The sequence below is a fragment of the Gobius niger genome, assembly GCF_951799975.1.
Source record: "Gobius niger genome assembly, chromosome: 1".
NCBI classification, from domain to species: Eukaryota; Metazoa; Chordata; class Actinopteri; order Gobiiformes; family Gobiidae; genus Gobius; species Gobius niger.
The window spans coordinates 29,523,264-29,548,319 of NC_136852.1; the positions used below are offsets into that span (position 1 = coordinate 29,523,264).

At 44.6% G+C, this 25,056-nt stretch overlaps 3 protein-coding genes across 3 annotated transcripts in view; all 3 read left to right on the forward strand.

Moving 5' to 3' along the window:
- Positions 1 to 17,594: 17,594 nt before the first annotated feature.
- The window catches only part of LOC306966532 (craniofacial development protein 2-like), a gene marked incomplete at its 3' end in the record, with an annotated part of 33,703 nt that continues 26,241 nt past the window's right edge, over positions 17,595 to 25,056 (forward strand). Inside the window, exon 1 of the mRNA XM_079561325.1 lies at positions 17,595 to 17,690. The remainder of the gene's footprint in view (positions 17,691 to 25,056) is intronic.
- On the forward strand, positions 19,595 to 20,401 carry LOC306965992 (olfactory receptor 52D1-like; the record flags this gene model as incomplete). Its single annotated transcript, XM_079560619.1, has 1 exon — positions 19,595 to 20,401. One exon carries the CDS (start codon positions 19,595 to 19,597, stop codon positions 20,399 to 20,401), a length of 807 nt encoding a protein of 268 aa, XP_079416745.1.
- Positions 23,584 to 24,411, forward strand: LOC306966092 (olfactory receptor 52D1-like; the record flags this gene model as incomplete). The annotated part of the gene is made up of 2 exons (XM_079560724.1): positions 23,584 to 23,695; positions 24,038 to 24,411. The coding sequence occupies 2 exons, from the start codon at positions 23,584 to 23,586 to the stop codon at positions 24,409 to 24,411; spliced, it is 486 nt and encodes a 161-aa protein (XP_079416850.1).

Sequence of the window (25,056 nt, forward strand, 5' to 3'; positions counted from 1 at the left end):
TCCTTCCTCTTCCTCCTGCACAGCTCCCTCCACAGTCTATCACCATCTCCTCATTGGTCCCTTTTGTTGTTTCCTGTAGCTCCTCTTGTGACGCCTCCTCCGTGCTGCAGGTGTGGGGGCTCTTGGTGCCTCTTCACTGTTCAGTGTCTCAGAAGAAGATGTTTGTAGATCTCAAATGGGTTTAGCTGATAAGCTAGCAGTTTGTTTACCTTCAAAAAGCTGCTTTCTTCAGGACCATTTTGGACTCTCAAAGTAAACAAATCCACCAAACCTCCACAAAAACACGGTAAAGACGTACAAAAGTATCCAGAAAAACAACGTGGTTCGCTGAAAAAGGCAAACAATTCACTGAAAAAGGCAAACAATTCAGCTGCACCAGGAGAGAGGGAGGTCACTTCCTGTTTTCACGTCGCCATGACACACGTGCTTCACAGCAAGAAGGTCCCCACCACAAAAAACATGTACAATAGGTTAATCCTCCAGACAGATGTTTCTGAGCATTTGTCTGGCTCCACATCTGGAGATGGGTCCTCAAGCACCTGCCTGGCTGCATTGAGGATGAGTCAAATGCAGAGAACGAATTTCCCTACAGGGATCAATAAATAACCTTAACCTTAAAGGGACTAGACGCAAGTTGTCATTTTTATTCTCCCTACTGCCACCTCAGGTCTTATGCGTAACTGCAGTTTCTATATTACTATATACACAACATGTGTAGTCCTTTAACACATTTCATGTGTTAAAAATGTCAACACATTGACTGTGTTGTTTTTTACACATGTAAAAACTACCATTGTGCCAAATGTTACCAGTCAATAAGGATGTTCACAAGCCACAATTTAGTTTGTCATGTGATTTCGCATCAAAGTTAAGAGTTTTGTTAAAATTGGTCATGTGTCAAACTCTTTTCAATCAAAACTAAAAATCTAAACTTGAGGCTAGTTGGCCAAGTCCTGACTTACACTACACAATCATAATTTCACTAAACGCTGGTACTCATCACTCGTTTGGGCGATGACTGTTGTTCTGCGATTTGGTGTTGCTCAGTGCAGCTCAGAGCAGTGGTGCTGTTGAGAGGTCCTGGGCTGATGGGAGAGGTCCTGGGCTGATGGGAGAGGTCCTGGGCTGATGGGAGAGGTCCTGGGCTGATGGGAGAGGTCCTGAGCTGATGGGAGAGGTCCTGGGCTGATGGGAGAGGTCCTGAGCTGATGGGAGAGGTCCTGGGCTGATGGGAGAGGTCCTGGGCTGATGGGAGAGGTCCTGGGCTGATGGGAGAGGTCCTGAGCTGATGGGAGAGGTCCTGGGCTGATGGGAGAGGTCCTGAGCTGATGGGAGAGGTCCTGGGCTGATGGGAGAGGTCCTGGGCTGATGGGAGAGGTCCTGGGCTGATGGGAGATGTCCTGGGGCCTCATTTATCAAACTGTGCGTGAGACTCTGACTTTGAAAGTGCGTAGGAAAGTAACGGAAAAATTCATACGCAAAGTTTGTTTCCGATCTATAAAACCCTGCGTATGCGCCGGTACGCACACCTGACCGCAATCTTTCCTTCGCTGATTCCACCTGGAGCAGAAAGCCTCCATTTGACCATAAAGGCAATGCAAAGTGACTTATGAATGAGATTTCCCTAAACATGAGGCGATAATGAGTGGGTTTTACCGAAGGCGAGGTGCAGAGAGGGAGGGGCAGAGAGGGAGGGGCTGATGCTGCCCAGCTCGGGCTCGAGGAGATTTACTGAAGAGTGAACTCTGCTTCTCTGATCAACCGTATTGGCATCTTTCTACATATAAATATCAATAAAACTTTTCAAAACACATGTTTAGAACATAAAGAAGAGCCTTAAGTGTCGGCGAGATTTGCCAATAGCAAGATTTGGATTTGCCAATAAAACACGATAAACTCTGGGGCATTTCAGTCAAACTCCAGACTGAACACGCTGTACATTAGGTCATGTTCTGTGTAGGATGAAGCAGCGGTTCTGACCGGGTGGAGTGAGTGAGGAGAGGTCAGTGTCCGGGTGGAGTGAGTGAGGAGAGGTCAGTGTCCGGGTGGAGTGAGTGAGGAGAGGTCAGTGTCCGGGTGGAGTCAGTGAGGAGAGGTCAGTGTCCGGGTGGAGTGAGTGAGGAGAGGTCAGTGTCCGGGTGGAGTGAGTGAGGAGAGGTCAGTGTCCGGGTGGAGTGAGTGAGGAGAGGTCAGTGTCCGGGTGGAGTGAGTGTGGAGAGGTCAGTGTCCGGGTGGAGTGAGTGAGGAGAGGTCAGTGTCCGGGTGGAGTGAGTGAGGAGAGGTCAGTGTCCGGGTGGAGTGAGTGTGGAGAGGTCAGTGTCCGGGTGGAGTGAGTGAGGAGAGGTCAGTGTCCGGGTGGAGTGAGTGAGGAGAGGTCAGTGTCCGGGTGGAGTGAGTGAGGAGAGGTCAGTGTCCGGGTGGAGTCAGTGAGGAGAGGTCAGTGTCCGGGTGGAGTCAGTGAGGAGAGGTCAGTGTCCGGGTGGAGTGAGTGAGGAGAGGTCAGTGTCCGGGTGGAGTGAGTGAGGAGAGGTCAGTGTCCGGGTGGAGTCAGTGAGGAGAGGTCAGTGTCCGGGTGGAGTGAGTGAGGAGAGGTCAGTGTCCGGTGGTGTCTCAGGAGGGCGTGGGCAGTGGAGCCGCGGTGCCGGTTCGCACTGCGTAAAGACGGCCTCGTCTGAAGGTCATGTGACCCGAGCTTTGGACCTAAACCCAGTTGGTCAGACTTATGTCCAGCGACGACTCAAAGCACAGTAGAGTGGGATCATTCCTGCTTCCCGTTTAAAAGGCTTTAGCGCCAGTGCGCATACGTGCACGGGTACGAGCGTGCACATATGTGCGCACCAATATTCACAAACATCGTGATAAGTTGCTTATTTCATTCTAATCTTTGTAATTGCTGAAGAAAGTAAATTCAAGCCATTTCAAACCAAACCAAACCTGACTTCCTCAAACCAGTCATGTCTCTGCTCTCCCGTCTCTCAGTGTTTCTGAAAAGTGCGTACCTCGTACGGCAGCTCTTTAGTTTGCGTGGAGGAGCGCAATGTTTCACGTTCAGTTTGCTTTCTTTAAATACCAACTTTGGCGCAGAGGAGCGGCTACGCAAAGTTTTGGCCTCATTTTGTGCGCAGCAAGCTTGATAAATGAGGCCCCAGGGCTGATGGGAGAGGTCCTGGGCTGATGGGAGAGGTCCTGAGCTGATGGGAGAGGTCCTGGGCTGATGGGAGAGGTCCTGGGCTGATGGGAGAGGTCCTGGGCTCATGAGAGAGGTCCTGGGCTGATGGGAGAGGTCCTGGGCTCATGAGAGAGGTCCTGGGCTCATGAGAGAGGTCCTGAGCTGATGGGAGAGGTCCTGGGCTGATGGGAGAGGTCCTGGGCTGATGGTTGGTTGCGTTTCGGTATTTTTTCAAAAGGGCTTTTGATGCTTTATCCAATCTGAGAAACAACACAATAGATAAACATTTGAATACTTGTGAGCTTAACAAATGATACATATTTGCGCAACAGATACAGAAGCAAATTATGATTTGACGTTTTACAAAGACTCAACAAATATTCAGAAACGTATAGTAAAACTGACTGTTTGGAGAAACTTCTGCACAGCGAGTAATAAATGATTCTGATTCTGATCCATTAGCACGTCCTGATGCAGACATATAAGTAAATGTTGAAGAGCTCAGGAGGAACACGACTCTAGGAAAACACGAATTAAAAAACACGATTCAAGTAAATTGTGAGATAAGTTTACAGAATGTTACAAGTTTAGGAGAGTTTATACTTCGTACACACCAAATCTATCTTGAAGGGGAATTATAGGGCAAAAATACAGAAAATATCATCATTTAACTATCAAGCATGGTCTGAATTCTTACTTGACTGTATCACAAATACATAACTCACCATCCTCTTTGTTCCTGATGACAAATGCCCCTCTTGTGTTTGGGTCTTCATCCGAGATGGTCCCACTGGAGGCTTCCTATTCTGACGACTGGTACTGTTAATGAATCTGCAATACAGATCAGAGTACAGACATTTATGCAACTGCTTTACGCATTTGACAGATTTGGTAATAAAGGACATATTCAGACAATATAAATAGGTTTATTTTATAACCATCTAATTTAAATAATCTACAGAGCATACCTGTTGTCCACTCTGGCCTCCATTTTACAATCTGTAAGAGAAGAAATTGTTTTAGTGAGGGAAAAATGTCAGGCTACGTAATTAAATAATAAATAAATAAAAAGTTTAATTCTCATAACTGCTTTCCCTAAAATACCACAGCTTTTGCATATATGGCGCACAATTTACCATCAAATTTTAGATAATGATTTTACCAGAGTTTTGAGGCAGTGTTAATTTAATGTAAATTCAATCATCTCTGATCTGCCTTCATTATAAGCGCAAAAGTGAGAGCTCCTCTGTTGTTCCGGATCAGGGGGATCAGTCCCTGTCCGCGCCCCAAGTCCACAAACACAGCCCTGGGGCCTCATTTATCAAACTGTACGTGAGACTCTGACTTTGAAAGTGCGTAGGAACGTAAGGAAAAATTTTGTACACAATGTTTGTTTCCGATCTATAAAACCCTGCGTATGCGTATCACGGCACGCCCTCTGCCCGCCTCCATTTGACCATAAAAGGCAATGCAAAGTGACTTATGAATGAGATTTCCCTAAACATGAGGCGATAATGAGTGGGTTTTACTGAAGGCGAGGTGCAGAGAGGGAGGGGCTGAGAGGGAGGGGCAGAGAGGGAGGGGCTGAGAGGGAGGGGCTGATGCTGCCGCAGCTCGGGCAGAGGCAACACGGGCTCGAGGAGATTTAATGAAGAGTGAACTCTGCTTCTCTGATCACACGTATTGGCATCTTTATACATCAATCAATAAAACTTTAGCGCCTGTGTAAAGATTTTAAACTACCCCCCATTTCAGGCTACCCCCCGGTAATTTGAAATCGATTTCAAGTTACCCCCGGGGGTAGGATGAACGCGATTTCAAACTACCCCCCCTCAGACGATCATATTAAGTCGGCCTATGATGATTTTGAACTGTTTATTTATAATTCATAATTGATAGCTATATATGATAACTAGCTCCCAGCGCTAGAATCACTCATTCTGTTGTATAATTCACAATACACTGCGTTCCAAATTATTATGCAAATTGGATTTTTGTGTCAAAAAGGTAAAAAACAAAAAAACAATAATGAAAAACACATGGATGGTATCGTGTCTTGGGGCTCTATGAATCACTGACATTAATCTCAGAGACCTGGGATCATTAGTTTTCAAGTTAAGCCCATTTAAGGAAATAACTACTGAAAAAGGGTGTTCCACTTTATTATGCAGATCATCATTTTCAAGCAATATGGGAAAGAAAAAGGGTCTCTCTGCTGATGAAAAGCGTGAAATAGTTGAATGTCTTGGTCTAGGTATGAAAACCTTCGATATTTCATGAAAGATGAAGCGTAATCATCGTACTGATAAGAGATTTGTGGATGATTCAGAACACACTCCGGTTTGTGTAGATAAAGGCACAATATGGACAGTTTCTGCCAGACAAACACATCAGATTAAGAGAACAGATGCTACAAAGCAGCAGACAGGTATTTGAAGCTGCTGGTGCCTCTGGAGTCTCCAGAACATCAAGGTGTAGGGACCCTCCAGAGGCTACAGTTGTGCATAAACCTTCTATCTGGGCCTCCTCTAAATGGTTAATTGAAGCTGATGAACAGAAACGGCTGCAGTGGCTCAGAAATACATGAAGACTCATTTTCAAACAGTCTTGTTCACTGATGAGGCCGTGTAGCCCTGGATGGTCAGATCAGTGGAGTAGTGGATGGTTGGTGAATGGCCACAATGTTCCAACAAGGCTGTGACGTCAGTAAGGAGGTGGCGGAGTCATGTTTTGGGCCAGAATCATGGTGAGAGAGCTGGTCGGCCCCTTTAGGCCCTTTTAGGCTCCCTGAAGGTGTGAAAATGACCTTTGAAAAATATGTGGAGTTTCTGACTGACCACTGTCTTCTATGCTACAAAAAGAAGAGCCGTGCTTTCCTGAACAAAATCCTCTTCATACATGACAACGCACCATGTCCTGCTGTAAAGAAAACCTCTGTATCACTGGCTGCTATGGGCATAAAAGGAGAGAAACTCATGATGTGGACCCCCTCCTCCCCTGACCTCAAGCCTGTTGAGAACATTTGGAGCCTCAACAAAAAAAAACTTCTATGAGGGTGGGAGGCAGTTTTCATCCAAACAGCAGCTCTGGGAGGCTATTCTGACATCCTGCAAAGAAATCCAAGCAGAAATTCTACAAAAACCCACAAGTTTAATGGATTTAAGAATTTTGAAGCTGCTATCACACAAGGGCTCCTATGGTAAAATATAACTTGACCTGTTATTTTTTTTTTTATTGAAATAGCTTTTGATTTCAGTAAATATGACCTCCTAATGCTACATATTCAACAAATGACCATTTTCAGTTAATTATAAGCTTTAAAATGTATTGAAACGATGAGTTGCATAATAATTTGGAACAGTGGATTTTGAGGTTTTTACTATATTTATTTTTGAAAAAAATACTGTTATCACTAGGAAATTTTTTCCACCACATTTAAATGATCCTCTACCAGTTAAACTTGAAAATTATGCTGACTCTCATTTGAGTTGACAATTTAGAAAATTTACCATCAGCATAATAATTTGGAACGCAGTGTACTATGCGAAAAAAGTTTGGTATCTGCTAACGTTGCGTGCGTTTGTAACATATAAATGGTGGAATAATATAGGACTCAAATTTCTGACAATGTATATTTCCTCAATAGCCTATGTATTCCTGTGTTTTTAGTGGCGTAATTAAGATTACATTCTCCAAGTAGTTGCATCAGATGTCGGTTTAAGTAGCCTAACGATATATCAAACTTAAAGTCAAACAAAACTGAATCACAAACTTGACACAAAAATTAGCCCCACATGCAATATGTGAGGACAGTCCCAGATCTTCAGCCCTGTCACACCTGAACGGGCTGTGCCAAAGGGTCTCCAAGCTCTGTGCGCCATTACGCATCAAACCTCCCTAACCGCAGCAGCGGTAGCTTAATGTGTGCTGTTGTAAACGAAAAAAACAAACTTTAAAAAAAAAATAATACAACAATTTTTTTTTTTTTTTAATAATACAATTACATACAAATTGTCAACATGTAGCTCAAACATGAAGCACGAAACTTGTTACCGTCCTAATAGCCTGCAACTGCATGAAAACCTAAAGAAATTGCCTGCAACTGCATAAACATTGGCCCAGTAGCTACAAACAGACATTGGCAATAAACTAAGACCAGAAATCTTATTTTTGAATGTAACCAGGATAGATTTTTGAACGCTATCTATTAGGCAAACGACACTCAAAGTTCTGCAGGCTCAAAGTGGTTGGACAAATTACTGAGCATGATGACCTCGTGTGCGTGAATGTCATATGCATGTGATGGTCCGAGTGGTTTGTACTCCAACCATTTATTGTCATTTCCACATTTACTGAACACATAAATCCTGGTATTCAGCATTGTTGCCATGGCAAAAATCTCCACTTCAGTGCCCCAGGTTGCAAAGGGGAATCATTTTACTTGAGTTGATGTGCTGAATGACGCTGGGGCATACGCTGTTGAACAAGTTGGTATTTTCCTACATGAATGAGACAATTCTTGCTCTAAGTATAGCATGGTTTTCCTGAGTCCCATTTAGAATCTGACTGAAGGTACGAAACAGACAGTTACCGTCGGGAGTGATGCGGCAGGTTCTCTGGCCCTGGTTCACTGGGATGGCGCTCACACCCATGCCGTGCGCTTTTCCGTTTGATCTGTGAAAGTCCAGGTCCAGGTGAGTTGAGTGACATCTCTGCCAGTCCTCACAAACAGGCGTGACTGTGATGGATTCCGTCACAAGATCTTGTGTGACCTCTCCTTCGGACAACCTTGTGCGTTTTGGAGATGGTGGCGATGAAGAGCGCGTTTGGTGTTTCTTATCAGGTGAAGAGAGTGCCTCGTTGTATCTGGTGAGGTTACAGGAATTTACCTTCTTCTTTTTTAACACTTTATGTGAATCCGATACTCGGTAGGTGTTTTTGCCACACACTTCTGCCACAGTGTACGGACCTGTACGTCGCTCTGTAAAATTCCCTCCTTTTCTGTCTTCCCTTACAAGGTTTTTAAGTAGCACCCTGTCACCAATACTGAAGGTTTGCCTTTGGTGTCTCTTATCGTATTGTTTCTTCTGGGAGCACTGCGCTGTTGCGATGTTGGTGGCAACCTTTGCCATCATCTTGTCACGTATAGCCACCATATGCTCTATTTTGTCTGGTAGGCCTATATCCAAACACTCCTGATCTGTCAATTTGCTGGTATTCTGTATGGGAAGTACAGCTCGTCTGTTGTATAGCACTTGAAAAGGCGTCATTTTGGTAGATGCGTGTTTGGAGGTTCTATACGCAAACAACATAGCTGGCAAACATTCTGCCCAGTTGCTACGGTCGTTTAGAAATTTAATGAATGCGTCTTTGATGGTACGATTCTGGCGTTCAACGAGACCATTAGCCTGCGGGTGGTACGCACTGGTGATGTGTTGTTCAGTTCCAGTCATCTTGTGAAGTTCGGTTGACACTCGGTTGACAAACTCTCTACCTTGATCATTTATCTGTATTTTGACACAACCATGACGACAGATGATATCCTCGAACAGGAATCTGGCAACACTTTCTGTAGTGTGGTCTTTAAGAGCGCGCGCTTCAGGCCATTTAGAAAAATAGTCCACAGCGACAACAACACAGCAGTATCCATCCTCTGTTTTGGGCAGATTTGTTAGATCAATGCCGATTTGGACCATAACCTCACTTGGAACAGGCACTGGGTGAAGCTGTCCAACCTCTGTCTTTTGAAGTGGATTTACTTTCTGGCAGTGATCACAAACCAAAATAAACTCCCTGACATCTCGGCCAACGTTTTTCCAATAATATCTCTCTAGGATTTTAGCTCTAGTTTTTTCCATTCCAAGACGACCTGGTCCGCATGCGCAGCTTCTGGCGTTCGGGACATGGAACGTCACTTCGCTGGGGGGGAAGGAGCCTGAGATTGTGCGGGAGGTTGAGAGATACCGACTAGATATAGTTGGGCTCACCTCCACGCACAGCTTGGGTTCCGGATCCCAACTCCTGGAGAGAGGCTGGACTCTCCATTTTTCTGGAGTTGCCCGCGGGGAGAGGCGGCGGCCTGGGGTGGGTTTGCTCATATCCCCCCAGCTCAGCCGTCACGTGTTGGAGTTCTCCCCGGTGAATGAGAGGGTCGCGTCCCTACGCCTCTGGGTCGGGGACAGGTCTCTCACCGTTGTCTTGGCCTACGGGCCCAACATCGGTGCAGAGTACCCGGCCTTCTTGGAGTCCCTGGGAGGGGTACTTGATGGTGCTCCGACTGGGGACTCCATTGTTCAACTGGGGGACTTCAACGCCCACATGGGTAACGACAGTGAGACCTGGGAGGGAGTGATTGGGAGGAACGGCCTCCCCGATCTGAACCCGAGTGGTGTTCTGTTATTGGACTTCAGTGCTAGCCACGGTTTGTCCATAACGAACACCATGTTCGAGCACAAGGGTGTCCACAAGTGCACGTGGCACCAGGACACCCTAGGCAGGAGGTCGATGATCGACTTTGTAGTTGTGTCATCTGATCTCCGGCTGCGTGTCTCGGACACTCGGGTGAAGAGAGGGGCTGAGCTGTCAACTGATCACCACCTGGTGGTGAGCTGGATCCGCTGGCAGGGGAGGAAGCCGGTCAGACCTGGCAGGCCCAAGCGTGTCGTGAGGGTCTGCTGGGAACGTCTGGCGGATCCCTCTGTCAGTGGGGTCTTCAACTCCCACCTCCAGAAGAGCTTCACCCAGATTCCGAGGGAGGCTGGGGACATGGAGTCCGAGTGGACCCTGTTCTCCTCCTCCATTGTCGATGCGGCTGCTCGCAGTTGTGGCCGTAAGGTCTCTGGTGCCTGTCGCGGCGGCAATCCCCGAACCCGGTGGTGGCGCCTGGAAGTAAGGGATGCCGTCAAGCTGAAGAAGGAGTCCTACCTGGCCTTGTTGGCTTGTGGGACTCCGGAGGCAGCTGAGAGGTACCGGCAGGCTAAGCGTGCTGCAGCTCGTGCGGTCGCAGAGGCAAAAACTCGGGTCTGGGAGGAGTTCGGAGAAGCCATGGAGGAGGACTATCGCTCGGCCTCGAGGAGATTCTGGCAAACCATCCGGCGCCTCAGGAGGGGGAAGCGGTGCTTCACCAACACTGTTTACAGTGCGGGTGGGGAGCTGCTGACCTCGACTGGGGATGTCATCGGGCGGTGGAAGGAGTACTTGGAGGACCTCCTCAATCCCGTCGTCACGTCTTCCAATGAGGAAGCAGAGGCTGGGGACTCTCACCGAGGTGGTGAGAAAGCTCCTCGGTGGCAAGGCTCTGGGGGTGGATGAGATTCGCCCTGAGTACCTTCAGTCTCTGGATGTTGTAGGACTGTCTTGGCTGACACGTCTCTGCAACATCGCGTGGCGGTCGGGGACAGTGCCCCTGGATTGGCAGACCGGGGTGGTGGTCCCTCTCTTTAAGAAGGGGGACCGGAGGGTGTGCTCCAATTACAGAGGGATCACCCTCCTTAGCCTCCCCGGTAAGGTCTACTCCAGGGTGCTGGAGAGGAGGATCCGGCCGATAGTCGAACCTTGGATCCAGGAGGAACAATGCGGTTTTCATCCTGGTCGTGGCACACTGGACCAGCTCTATACCCTTCATCGGGTGCTTGAGGGTTCGTGGGAGTTCGCCCAACCAGTCCACATGTGTTTTGTGGACCTGGAGAAAGCGTTCAACCGCGTCTCTCGTGGAGCCCTGTGGGGGGTGCTCCGGGAGTATGGGGTCCGGGGCCCTCTGCTAAGGGCTGTCCGTTCCCTGTATGACCGCAGCAGGAGCTTGGTTTGCATTGCCGGCAGTAAGTCAGACCTGTTCCCAGTGCGTGTTGGTCTCCTCAGGGCTACCCTTTGTCACCGGTTCTGTTCATAACCTTTGTGGACAGAATTTCTAGGCGCAGCCAGGGGCCGGAGGGTGTCCGGTTTGGGAGCCTCAGAGTCTCATCTCTGCTGTTTGCGGATGATGTTGTTCTGTTGGCTTCAACAAATCAGGACCTTCAGCACGCACTGGGGCGGTTTGCAACCGAGTGTGTAGCGGCCGGGATGGAAATCAGCAGCTCCAAATCCGAGGCCATGGTTCTCCACCGGAAAAGGTGGCTTCCACTCTACAGGTCGGTGGGGAGTCCTTACCTCAAGTGGAGGAGTTCAAGTATCTCAGGGTCGTGTTCACGAGTGAGGGACGGATGGAGCGTGAGATCGACAGACGGATCGGTGCGGCGTCAGCAGTGATGCGGTCGCTGTATCGGTCTGTCATGGTGAAGAGGGAGCTGAGTCGGGGGGCAAAGCTCTCGATTTACCGATCGATCTATGTTCCCACTCTCACCTATGGTCATGACATTTGGGTAATGACCGAAAGGACAAGATCGCGAATACAAGCGGCCGAAATGAGTTTCCTTCGCAGGGTGGCTGGGCGCACCCTCCGAGATCGGGTGAGGAGCTCAGTTACCCGAAAGGAGCTCGGAGTAGAGTCGTTGCTCTTCCCGTCGAAAGGAGCCAGCTGAGGTGTCTAGGGCATCTGTTTTGGATGCCTCCTGGTCGCCTCCTGCGGGAGGTTTTCCAGGCACGTCCTAGTGGGACAAGGCCTCGTGGAAGACCCAGGACACGGTGGTGGGACTATGTCTCCGAGCTGGCCTGGTGTCGCCTCGGGGTCCCCCCAGAACAGCTGGAGGAGGTGTGTGTGGATCGGAAAGTCTGGGCATCTATGCTGAGACTGCTGCCCCCGCGACCCGGCCCCGGACAAAGCGGAAGAAAATGGATCGATGGCTGGATGGAAGATGACTTCCCATACAACGGGCAGTGTCGCTGTCTCCAGAACCCATATGCACACTCTTCACAATACGCAGCTGCTCACTGCGATCCCGAATAACCTGCAGTTCTGTATATTCGCCATCATATCTTTTGTGAACTCTGTGCTGGTAGTATAGCTGCCCTGATCGAGCAACGTAATTTGAGATTAGCTTTTTCATTTTTGAGGCGGGGACAGAGGAGGCTGCTGTCCCGCACCTGGACACACGTCTACGGCCTCACTTCAGCCCCGCGCAAGAGTAGCCTGGCATCCAGACTAATCTCCGATGTTTATTAATAAATAAACAGGAGACTAGTCTGGCGACCCTGTCGTAGAAAAGCTACTGCTTGAGGCGGGACTATTGTGGGACAACCGAAGCGCATAGCAGCCAATGAGAACATAGCGGATAAGACGACAGAAACAGTGACAAGAAAGTTGTCGTCATTTGGACATTAACAATGGCGCTCCTGCCACACTGAGTTCAGTAAATGACTTATGTCGTTTATGTCAGAAAAACTTAATAATACAAGCATACCGGAGCATTACGTGAAGTGGTTGCTTGTGCTGGTAAAACAAAGGCGCAACAACGTGATGCCCGTTCAGAGAATTGCTCTGATTGGTCGGTAGGCTCCATATCGCTGCGTCACTTCCTTTGAAAGCGCGCAATGGAGTGTTGCCAGACCCTCTTCTGTAAAGAAGCAGAGCCTTGTTGGCGAGACTAGCGCAAGAGAAGATAGTCCAATGCGCAACGACTTTGCGTTCGGTTTGACATTAACCAGGCAGCCGTGTTATCCAGAGGAAGTTAGCTAGCATACGGCTACGACGGATTACGGATACGACCTTGTGTTGACTTGGCATATTTTGTCCTCGGTCAGTGAAAATGGCAGCTGGAGCTGAAGATTCGAGCGAGTGTCAGTTTAGCACATGTAGTGTGTTATTTTGTGTAATTTCATTTTACAGAGAAATTTCAAAAGCAACAGAATAAGCGAAGTGTAGTGCGCATGCACAGTGCTTCCGGTCAAAGGTCAATCGGGATAAATGTGCTATTTCCCATTAAACCCAGTGTAATAAAGGCATGAATAAAGATTGTTTTACATGCATGCAAACTGTGGTAGATTAACAGATCATCAAAAATATATCGAGGGTGACTATCTGTGCTTCCACGAACATTTTGGTCAATTATATATGTTTTAATTTCCAATAGCAGGTGGCACAAGCTAAATTAAATGTCGACTTTTTGGGTATGGGGGATCATTCTTTCCTGAAAACTACACACAGATATAAACTGTACTAGAAAAGCAGAAAGTGATTCATCTTTACTTTTATACTACACAATGATTTGGCCGACATGAACATGCATTCTCTCTGCATTGTATGGGGGGAGGAAGGATTACGAAGATTGTGTATGAAGCAAAGGAAATGGCAAATGCCTAGAAATTAAGTCATGCAGTATAGGAAACAACAAACATACCCAGCAAAACTTGGCACTGAAGTAAAACATTTCCCTCACCATCCAGATGTATAGAAACTGAAAGCTTTTCCTGGTTAGGTTCACAAAGTAGGACTTTTCTTCAGAGCAACATGAAACATAAAACATAAATAATAAACTTAATAAACTATAACCACTTTAAACCTTAAAAGGGCATACATAAAGTAAGCTAGATCAAAAAAACAAATGTGATAAAAAAAACAAAAAAAACAAGCACCTCTCGTCAAGCCCCAGTGTTGGACTGCAGTAAAGTGGCCCTACACTTCCAGACTCACGGTAAGTCTGTTGCGGACATGATGCTATGCGCTGCCGAAACAGACTTCCGGGTCAAGTTTATCCCGATTGACGTCTGAGCGATCCCATATTTAATTGCGCCAATTGAGATTACGACTTCGCTTACCACAACATGTGTTAATATGAACACATCATGTGTTAAATGCGCATTAACACAGAAATTGTGTTTGAAATTTAACACATCCTTTCTAAGAGTGCAAGTACTGTGGTACAACACTCGTGCTTCACAGCAAGAAGGTCCCAGGTTCGATTCCCACCTGGTTGGGGCCTTTCTGTGCGGAGTTGGCATGTTTTCCCTGTGTCTGCGTAGGTTTCCTCCGGGTTCTCCGGTTCCTCTACCACAAAAAACATGTACAATAGGCCAATATGAATGAGAGTGTGTTTGAGAGTGCATGGGGGACGACAGATGGAAATTACATGCATGAGACCCATGTATGTTCATTAACATGGACTGTACTGACCAAATAAACCAGTAAATAAAAAAAATAAATGTATATGTATCTTCATTGTGTAATTGGATGTACAATATCCCTCTCTCACTTTGTCTTTTCGGTCAGCGTAGTATTTACTCTCACGGACAATTAAAAAGTAAAAACAGTTGTGTGCCTTATCACTCACACAGGCTCTCCTCGTTTGCGATTAGCTTGTTCTGAATCGTAATGTAGGCCTAGTTCAACTGAATATACCTGGTCCTGGACCGTCCTGATCTCTTCAACCTGGAACCAAGACCCCAGACCCAATGTTTTCATTTTTTTATTTATTTCATTCATTTAAAAATGCAACAACAGCATTTAGCATGAATGAAAAGGAGCAGAAAGAAGTAAAAACTTATAATGTCTGCCCCTAATCAACACAAAATCATTTACAGTTCCAGTTCATTCAAATGTTAAACTGTCTCATGCAGCTGTCTTTTCTTTTTTTTTTCTTGTCCAAGACATCAAAACACAAAATACAAAATACATAAATAAAGTTGATCTGCTACTCCGCAGTGTCATATTTTTGTAACATTGATATTTTTACATACTTCTTAAACACATCAATGGACTTAGAAGTTTTAACTTTACCATCAAGTCTTTCAAAGTTGTGGGAAACTTTCTTCTGCCAACTGACTGATGCAACCAGACTGGACAATAGAAGCTCATTATGCATGTCCCTTGTGAATGTTGTGTGTGTGTGTGTGTGTGTGTGTGTGCGTGTGTGTGCGTGTGTGCGCGTGTGCGCGTGTGTGCGTGTGCGTGTGTGCGTGTGCGTGTGCGTGTGCATGTGTGAGGGGGGGAGCGTGTCCTAAGGGTGTGGTTGCCTATAGTGGGATGTTATTGCGTTGTCCATCCTCCTCTGAGGCTCATTAAAAGCTGTGTCCCTCTCATCCCCAGGCACCATTTAGTTCACTTTCTGTTTGTTTGTCACTTTCTACAAGTCCATCATCCCTCCTGTGCGTCTCTATTACTATTAATAATATCATTATGGCAATAGTTCTCAAACTTTCCGTCCTGTTATGCACAACTTTAATCTGACCCTGTGTCCCACTGCAGACTAGACAAGAATTGACAACTGCTTTTATCCAAGAACAGACTCAAACTCTGTTGGATTAGATGGTGAGTGAAATCAAGATTTGAACATTACTATGTTCAAATTATATTATAAATGAATAAGTATGCCAGTGTGTTCAGTTATGAGTGTGCCCTGAGTGTGTTCTTCTTCGCACACTATGGATGAGGTATAGGCCAAGGAATGTGTTTTTCTATTTAAGGGCCTCATATGTATGCTGACCCTGTCATCGATAATGGTAACTGATACGGGGACACTCCTGGATTCACTTGGGGTGCTCCTCGCTATATGGACATACAGCTGGTTTAAATCAGCCTCACCGAGAATAACAACTTTTACTTTATATACGGTTATATAAACCCATGTATGTCGTTGATTTGTTGTGAAAATGCTCTGTACTCTTCACCCAGTAAATATTCTCTCCTCCACTTTACTGGTCTCAAGTCTTTATTCACACCAATGATTTCAGTGAGCACTTGTGAACCGCAGTTTTCAGATCTTTCCACACATTCTCGATTGGATTTAGATCTGGACTTTGACTTGGCCTTTCTAACACATGGATATTTTTTGTTTTCATGGCTTTATGTTTAGGGTCGTCGTCTTGCTGTAAGGTGAACCTCCGCCCCAGTTTCAAGTCTTTTGCAGACTCCAACAGGTGTTGGCCCCATCCATCTTACCATCAACTCGAACCATCTTCCACTTGTATGAGGTTAGCCCCCCCATAGTGTTCGATTTCGATCAAAATGGTGTCATTCGTTTGTGCTTCGTTTGTGCACGTTTGTGCACATAAAATTAGCGTTTGTGCGCACTTCATTTTTGAGGTATTGATCGTTGATTGGTTATTGGCTCGGGTCTTGGTCCTGATCTGATCTTTGTTCAGGTCTTGGTCTGGTCTTGGTTTGGTTCTTAGTCTTGATCTTTGTTCAGGTCTTGGTTCGGGTCTTGGTTCGGGTCTTGGTCTGGTCTTAGTTCGGGTCTTGGTCTGGTTCTTCATTGGTATGGGTCTTGGTCCGATCTTGTTTCAGGTCTTGGTCTTTGCTTAGTTTTAGTCTGGGTTGTGGTTCGGATCTTGGTCGGGGTCTTGGTTTTAGTCTGGGTCATGGTTCGGGTCTTGGTCTGGGTCTTGGTTTTAGTCTGGGTCATGGTTCGGGTCTTGGTTTGGGTCTTGGAAAAGTTGAAAACTGCTTGAAAATCAGGAAAAAGACGGAAGTTTAATAAAAGATAAAGAACATGAAAACCAATTATTGACTGCGGAAGGATTCCAGTCAATCAATACCTCAAAAACGTAGTGCGCACAAACGCTAATTTTATGTGCACAAACGAATGACACCATTTTGAAGCAAATCGGACACTATGGGGGGGCTAACTTCACACAAGTCCATCTTCCCTGTCCCCGCTGAAGAAAAGCACCCCCAGAGCCTGATGCTGCCACCACCATGTTTGAGATGGTGTTGTCAGGGTGATGTGCAGTGTTACTTTTACGTCAAACATAGCGTTTTGCATTTAAGCCAAAAAGTTCCATTTTGGTCTCAACTGATAAAAGCACCTTCTTCCACATGTTTGCTGTGTCCCCCATGTGGCTTCTGGCAAACAGTAAACTGGACTTCTTATGGTTGTATTTTCAAAATGGCTTCTTCTAGCCACTCTTCCGTAAAGGCCATATTTGTGCAGTGTACGACTAATGTTGTTCTGTGGACAGTTTCCCCCACCTGAGCTGTAGCTCTCTGCAGTTCATCCAGGGTCATCATAGGCTTCTTGGTAACAGCTGTGGTCAGAGCTCTACGGTCAGTAAGTTTAGGAGGACGGCCATGTCTTGGTAGGTTTGCAGTGATGTCAAACTCTTTCCATTCCTGGATGGTGGCTTTAACTGTACACTGAGAGATGTTCAAAGTTTTGGAAATCTTTTCATGACCGGTCAGTATTCATTCTGAAAATCAAGATCAAATGGCATAACGGTTGATTCTTGAAAATACAAACAATAAAATGCTATTGATTACGCTTTCCATGCAAGGCACAACAATGGTCCAATGAAACCAATGCATGGAGCAAGGCCTACACCACTGTTGTGACCGCCGCGGCCCTAAGTGTGTTTGGTCATGGCGTTACGGAAGATGGGGAACGTTCTGGATTGTGTAACATATGCCTTGCAGAAGATTTGCATACATCATATTGCTTGGTTTAGATGTTGAGTGCATTATAGGCCTATGGGGAAACCACAGTAGCCATTTATAAGTGCTCATAGAATGGTTGCTTTTAGTTATCTCATTTACTTTTCTGTGCTTATGTTTTACATGCCCCTCCTGGAACCGCCACCTTATCGTGGTGGAGGGGTTTGAGCGCCCGAATGATCCTGGGAGCTCTGTTGTCGGGGGCTTCGTGCCCCTGGTAGGGTCTCCCATGGCAAACTGGTCCTAAGTGACGGGTCAGACAAAGAGCGGTTCAGAAACCCCTTATGAGAGACCAACAGGCCCGGTTAATCATGAGGCCGTCCTTCCGTGGACCCACCACCTGCAAGAGGAGCCATAAGGGGCTGGTGCAATGTGATTTGGGCAACTCCAACAGCTGCCCCCACGACCCGGAAACGGAAAAGGGGAAGAAGATGGATGGATGGATGGATGGATGGATGTTTTACATGCTATAAGAAACAATATTTGGATGCAAAGTACATTACAGACCTATGAGAAATAATAGAAGTAATTTATAAGTACTTTGACAAAGTTGATTGTTGTATGTGATGAATAAAAATGTGTTTGAAACCTATATTATGCAAAGTCAACAATATGATTCAATAAGATATTTGTCATTTTGTAATATGAATAAAGTTCATGACCTTAAGCTTACTGTTAAACTTACGACCTTATGAAAGTGATGTGTTGTAATGTAAGCCTTTCATGCCTCATTGAGTATTCTGAGTATTCAAGTACTCCGGTGTGACTCTCCATCTCCTGGAAACTGTGTTTGGAGTGTGGGTGGAGACTGTGCACAGAATAGTTAAAAGCAGGATGTCTGTCGGGCTCTGGTCTTGGATGGACACGGTCTTGTTTTGTCTCTGACAGAGAGCGTGCAGTCATTAGTTCATTTTAGGTTTCAAGTTTTTGGACATGTGACTGTGTTTTTGAACCTAACTTTAAGCTTATTATATGAAATGCCTTAAACAGGATGTGTGATAAATGGTTTGATGCTGTAAAGACGTTACAGTAGACATGTATCCCTTTGTGGTTTTAAAATACGACTAGAATATTTCAGGTATTTTCCCTTTTTGCGGAGGAACAGTATAGTTTTGCTTTCTGTTATCACAATTTCCGCAAATGATGCAAGAAATTTTGCTTTCAGCTCAATCCACTCTCCTATAAAGTCTCATCTTATCTTATAACAAACTCAATTTGTTTGAATGAATCTGACCTATATGGTTTAGAGGTATACAGCCTGGTCTGATATTGTCCTCCCACTAAATGTCAAAAAAACATTTTAACCATGTCAAATGCAGAAAGGAAAGCACTTTTTAACTTGTTTTAACCACGCAGATAAAAGTTTCTACATATCAATGTCACTAGGTTAAAAGTAAAGGTCAGTGTTTTTTACTCTGTATCACATCCTCCATATCACAATACGACTGGTTGTAAAATATAAAACATTGCAAGTTGTTAGAAAGTAAAACATGTAGGATGGGTTTCATCTGTTTAAACGTTGCTACTTTTGTAGTTCAGACCTTTGCAAACATGTTTTGAAATGAATGTGTGATTATTCTCATAGATTAGCAGGATATATTTCAGTGTTGTCTCAAATGTTCATGAATCTGAATGTGTCTTAAATGTCCGCACTGACATTAATGTTGATTTTAAAACATTCATTCTCAAAATTGTGGAGCCCTAATATGTAATTATTGTGAATTTCGTCTTGGTTTAGATGAAAAGGTGAATTTTGCTTTGTGTTTGAGAAATGTTCAATATGCTGCTTATAATGTAAAAGGTTTCCTTCAGTGATGTTTCAGTCTAGCCTTCTTTCAGAGTTCATTTGCCATTAAATGAAAATAATTGTGTTTATTTTAAATGATTGTTGGTGATTGATTGATGCATGGGCATCATATGAAAGCGCTATAATAACGTACAACACTGCAGCTGCACTGCTCTCACTGCTCTCTACTACAGCCTGAAGCTCAAACATGTCAAACTTCAGTCATTTTACTCACTTCACCTTATCTGCCTACGTGGATCTGGGCCTGTTCCGTTTCCTGGTCTTCTTGCTGCTTTTGGTCCTGTATGTGCTAAGTTTAAGCGCTAACATATTGCTCATAATGGTGATCGCTCTGAATCGCACGTTGACTGACCCCATGTACCTGTTCATGTGCAGTCTCTTTGTCAGTGAACTGTACGGCTGCACCATGCTGTTTCCTATGCTCCTCCACCACATGCTGTGGCAGCTCCGCCAAATCTCCACTGCATTCTGTTTCCTCCAGATCTACTGCCTGCACTCTTACGCCACGGCTGAGTACCTTAATCTCACCGTGCTGTCTTACGACCGCTACATCGCCATCTGCTTTCCTCTGCAGTATCACACCCACTTGAACAAAAGCAGGGTTATGAAGCTTATTGCCTTTCCGTGGGCCTATGCACTCTTAACAGTCGTCGTGACTCTATGCCAGACCACGTCATTGCAGCTGTGTAATAATGTCATTCCCAAAGTGTACTGTGACAACTACTCCGTGGTGCGAATGGCGTGTTCAGACATTTCTTATATCAATTTCTATGGACTGTTCATAACCCTTCTCACCATTGCTGTTCCGTTTGTCTTTATGATGTATACCTATCTGTGCATCCTCAGAGTGTGTTGCTCCAGTTCGAAACAGAGCGCACAGAAGGCTCTAAGCACCTGTGTGCCGCATCTGATCACCCTCTTGAATTTCACTCTGGGAGGGTCCTTCGAACTGATGCAGAGCCGCTTCGACATGAGCAACGTGTCCATGGTCCTGCGCATCTTCCTGTCCCTCTACTGCATCTCCAGCCAGCCGCTGCTCAGCCCGCTCATGTACGGACTCAACATCTCCAGGATACGGACCCTGTGCAAGGGCCTGCTGCTCGCACGGCTGCACAGTAACGCCTGAAACAAGTGCATTTGTTGGACAAATTGAAGCATAAAGAAATATATGTAGAATAAGACCCATGGGGCGGTTAATAATAAATGGCATGTAGACTTGTATATGGCACACATTTTAGTTTTTTGAACATACCAAGTGAAGCTAACTATAAAAATGTACTCTGTAAAAGCTGTGATGCAGCTGCAATGCTCTGTAGGATGAACTTTAGCAATTAAAAACATTCTTTTCAAGACATTTTTTTCAGCAAGCCTATAAACTTATGTTTACAACAGACAGTCAAAAACATAATAAATAATAAAACATAATAAAACTCTACATGTGCAAACATTACAAACTGACTATTATCAAATGACTTTTAATAATCATTTTAAAATATAGCCACATAGCTGCGATTATCGGCCCTCGCCGACCGCCCTGCCTTAAGCAAGAGGCCGCTTTGTGCCCTTTGTGTCCCTCAATCTTAGATTACAAAATGACTGTTACTGCCTTTATGTTTTTTTTGTCTTTTTTCAGGAGTCTTAATTTTTGGATTTTGGAATGCAATATTATGACGATTGCAGTGATTGAGTGTTTGATTACGTCATCTTTTAGTAGGAGTAACGCGCCCTCCCGCTATATGACGGAAATGTGTTTTTTGACTATGCTGAGTGCTCAGCACCCAGTTTACTTAACCTTGTATCGGGGAAAATTAGTATAAATCTTTATAAAAATTAGAATAATAATAATAATAATAATAATAATGCATCGTTTTTTTATAGCGCTTTTCTGGACACTCAAAGACGCTTTACATTGCATTATTCATTCACTCCATACCCGGTGGTGGTAAGCTACTATTGTAGCCACAGCTGCCCTGGGGTAGACTGACAGAAGCGAGGCAACTAGTCTGCGCCATCGGCCCCTCCGACCACCACCAACCACTCACTCACTAACTACATTCGCTAGGCTTCCTCCTGGTGTTACTAAACGGTCTCCCATCCAAGTACCGACCAGGCCCTTCCCTGCTTAGCTTCTAAGGTCTGACGGGATTGGGCAGAGCATAGGCGGTGTGACCACCATATATATACTTACACAAAATACGGTAGGATATTAATCACTAAAATTCCAGTAACTCGTTACAAACGCATTTGAAATGTATTGATGAAAAAAATGCAGCACCAAATCACGTTGGATTGACAAAGCAGATCTGCAGTTGCGTGAGCAAAAGTATCATGCTTCTTGTGATTGTATATTTTATGAAATGTGTACCATTCTAATGTCTCTTTTGTAATTTTATATTATGCCGGGACCCTATGAAGACTTAGCCTGGCTAACGCCAGACTAAAATCACAAGTGATATTTAGTCTGGGGACCACCAATTCATTTTCTCGTAGGAGAGCTGTGGTTTATGATTGTCCAAAGCCGTTTATTGGGCGATACAAATGTCTATCATGCGTCTGCACGAGGCCACAGCCAATCGTATCATCGTATCCGATGATGTATGACGTACCCGCTGTAAACATTCGAACTAAACTGTTTAGAACACGGCCTAAAGCTTGGTCAAAACATAGCGTCACGTCTGCTGCTGTCATGTTTGATCCGTAAATAAACTTTTTTTTTTTTATCCGTAAATAAATTACAAGCTTCCGTATATCGAATAGCGCGTCATTGTCTTGCCGTTGCTCCTCGTTCTGTGATTGGTTCCCAAATCCATGCGAAAATTTCGGCCATGGTCCCCAGGCTGCTGTGCAGTTGGAAATGATTCCAGTGCACACAGTAGCTGGCGTTAGCCAGGTTAATGAAGACTTTGTGGGAGCTAATGAGGATCCTCATAAAGAATAAGAATAAGTTAATGTCGTCAAAACAAAACACGAGAGAAAGGAGAAAGCAAAGGAAAAGGGAATCTGCACTCCTGCTCGGTGGCATTATTACTATTTTTAGTTTTTTTACCAAAAGTAACTCAGAAGTAACTCAGAGTAGTGTAACTATACTTTTTAAACAGCAATGTGTAATACAAACATATTACATTTTTAAAACTGTAACTACTAATATAGAATATATTACAATTGTAAAGTATTGCCCAACACTGCCAAGTAATTTGGATAACTTTTTATTCCACACATCTCCAGATCATTTTCACTAGGTTTTGCTCATTCAGATAGAAGATAGTAAGAAGACAGAAGACCAATTTTCCCAATTTAATAAAATGTGATGTTCTGGTGATCACTGCCACAGAATATGGCATTCACATCATTTACTTTTTAATTGTAATGACCAAATAGAATTTTGTGCCAAATTATTTTATTCTAAATTGTTTCTGTCCATATACTGTTCATTTTTCTGATATATGATTACGAAGAGTGTGTTTGAGGGGAGACGTAGCTTCATGCTTTATTTTAAGAGCCCTTTCGCCAAACCTGATGGTGCTCAGGGCTAAAATGATTTGCTGTGGTCACTGGCAAATGAAAGCGTGTCATTTCCAACACAAGTTTGGAACCTCAGAAATACAATTACTCTAAATTATGATATGACCCATGAACTTCGACATCGAAGGATGGGTCAAATGCACAGTAAAGTATACCTTAACCTTAAACATAACTTTGTATCTTTGTGAACCAGAGTAGACCTGGGTTTCATTTATTCAAAGAAATAGGGCTGGGCAAAATTACGATCAAATTTAAATGGGATCTGACGATTTAGTCAAATTCTTCTTCTGAGCACCCGCAGAGGTGCTTCAGTCACTGAATAATCAACATAACTGTAAAGCTAGGTGTACTGAGGTGTACTTTCCAAATGAGATACAAATTGAAATGCTTCCTGCTGCTACAACACAATGTTGATATACCATTGAATCCTCCTTTTAAAATTCTTTAAATAAAACATAGTTAGTTAAGTGAACAGTTACAGTAAGTCCTGGCAGCAAATGATTTTCAATAATATAAATTGTGAGATACAAATTCCTGTATGCATCAGTAGAGGGAGCTTGCAGACAGTGATGGTATAAAACCCTTAAGCTGAGAGCCAGAGCTCAGTTCAGGGGAGGTTTGATCACAGACGTCTTCTATGGACAGACCATTCCCTCAACATCTCCACACTGAAGCCTCTGCAGGATGAATCAAAGCTCCTCACATGTGGCCTTTTTCTCTCTCTCTGCCTACTTCTACCTCGGGCCTCTGCGTTACCTTGTCTTTTTTGCACTTTTGATTTTGTATATGTTGATATTTTTGACCAATGCTTTCTTCTTGGCCATCATCTGTTTGAACAAAAGTCTTCATGAGCCCATGTACATTTTTTTCTGCAGTCTCTTTGGTAACAGCATCTTTGGCAGCTCCGTTATTTTCCCGTTTCTTTTACACCAAATTCTCCAAGATGTACACATTGTTCCTAGTGGATTTTGCTTTTTCCAGACATTTTCCATACACCTGTATGGGTTGACTGAAATGCTTACTTTAACTGCTATGTCATATGATCGGTACTTGGCCATTTGTGCACCGCTGCAGTACCACGCTCGGATGAACAGAAACAAAGTGGTTGTACTGGTGCTGTTTCCATGGCTGTATTCTTGTTTGTGCTGCGTTTATATGATTATGTTAACTTGGTCCCTGCGGCTGTGTGGGAATGTAATCCACAAAGTTTACTGTGATAACTTTCCTATTGTAAAACTAGCTTGTTCGGACACAAAAGAGCAGAATGTTTCTGGACTGGTCCTGAGCATGGTCAATATCTTTTTCCCAGTGTCGCTCATCATTTTCACATACATCCGCATCCTCCGAGTGTGTTTCTTAGGCAATAAGCAGACTCGACACAAGGCCACGAGCACCTGCGTGCCTCACATCACGTGTCTGGTGAACTTTGGCATTGGTGCAGCCTTTGAGATCATTCAGTCCAGGTTTAACATGAGCAGTGTGCCGGATGTTGCCCGTGTTTTCCTGTCCCTTTATTTCTGGCTGGTTCAGCCGCTTTTGGACGCGTTCATGTATGGTCTCAATAACTCCAAGATAAGGCTGCTCTGCAAAGGTCTGTTTGTTTCTAAACTATGAACAGAATTTGGGTCATGACTTACACTGCATACGTCAGGCATAGTACAGTACAGTATCTCGGATCTCAGAAGCGAAGCAGGAAGGGCCTGGTTTGGTAACACCAGGAAGCCTGTGAATGTAGTGTGTGAGTGAGGGGTTCGTGGTGGTCGAATGGACCGATAGCGCAGATTGGCAGCCTCGCTTCGGTCAGTCTACCCCAGGGCAGCTGTTGCTATGGAGTGAATGATTAATGCAATGTAAAGCATCTTTGAGTGTCCAGCACTATATAAAACCAATTCATCATCATCATCATCATCTGTAGTTGTGCAGGGGGGCAGTTATTTTCCAGGTTTAATTAAATTGCTGCCTGATTGAAAAAAAAATGCTCTGCTCTGATTTTTCTGAATTAAACAGTCCAGACATAATACTTTCAAAAATACACAGAACAAAGATATTACATATTTTTTTCCTATAGTGGGAAAATCTTATTTTTGTAACATAAGTGGCTTACACGTATTGCACTTTTCAAGCCTGTATTACCAAGTTTCTCAAAGCACTACACTGTCATTATTCATTCACACCATACTTGGTGGTGGTGGTAAGCTGCTATTGTAGCCACAGCTGCCCTGAGTGACAGAACATAATAGAACATTAAAACATTTAAGT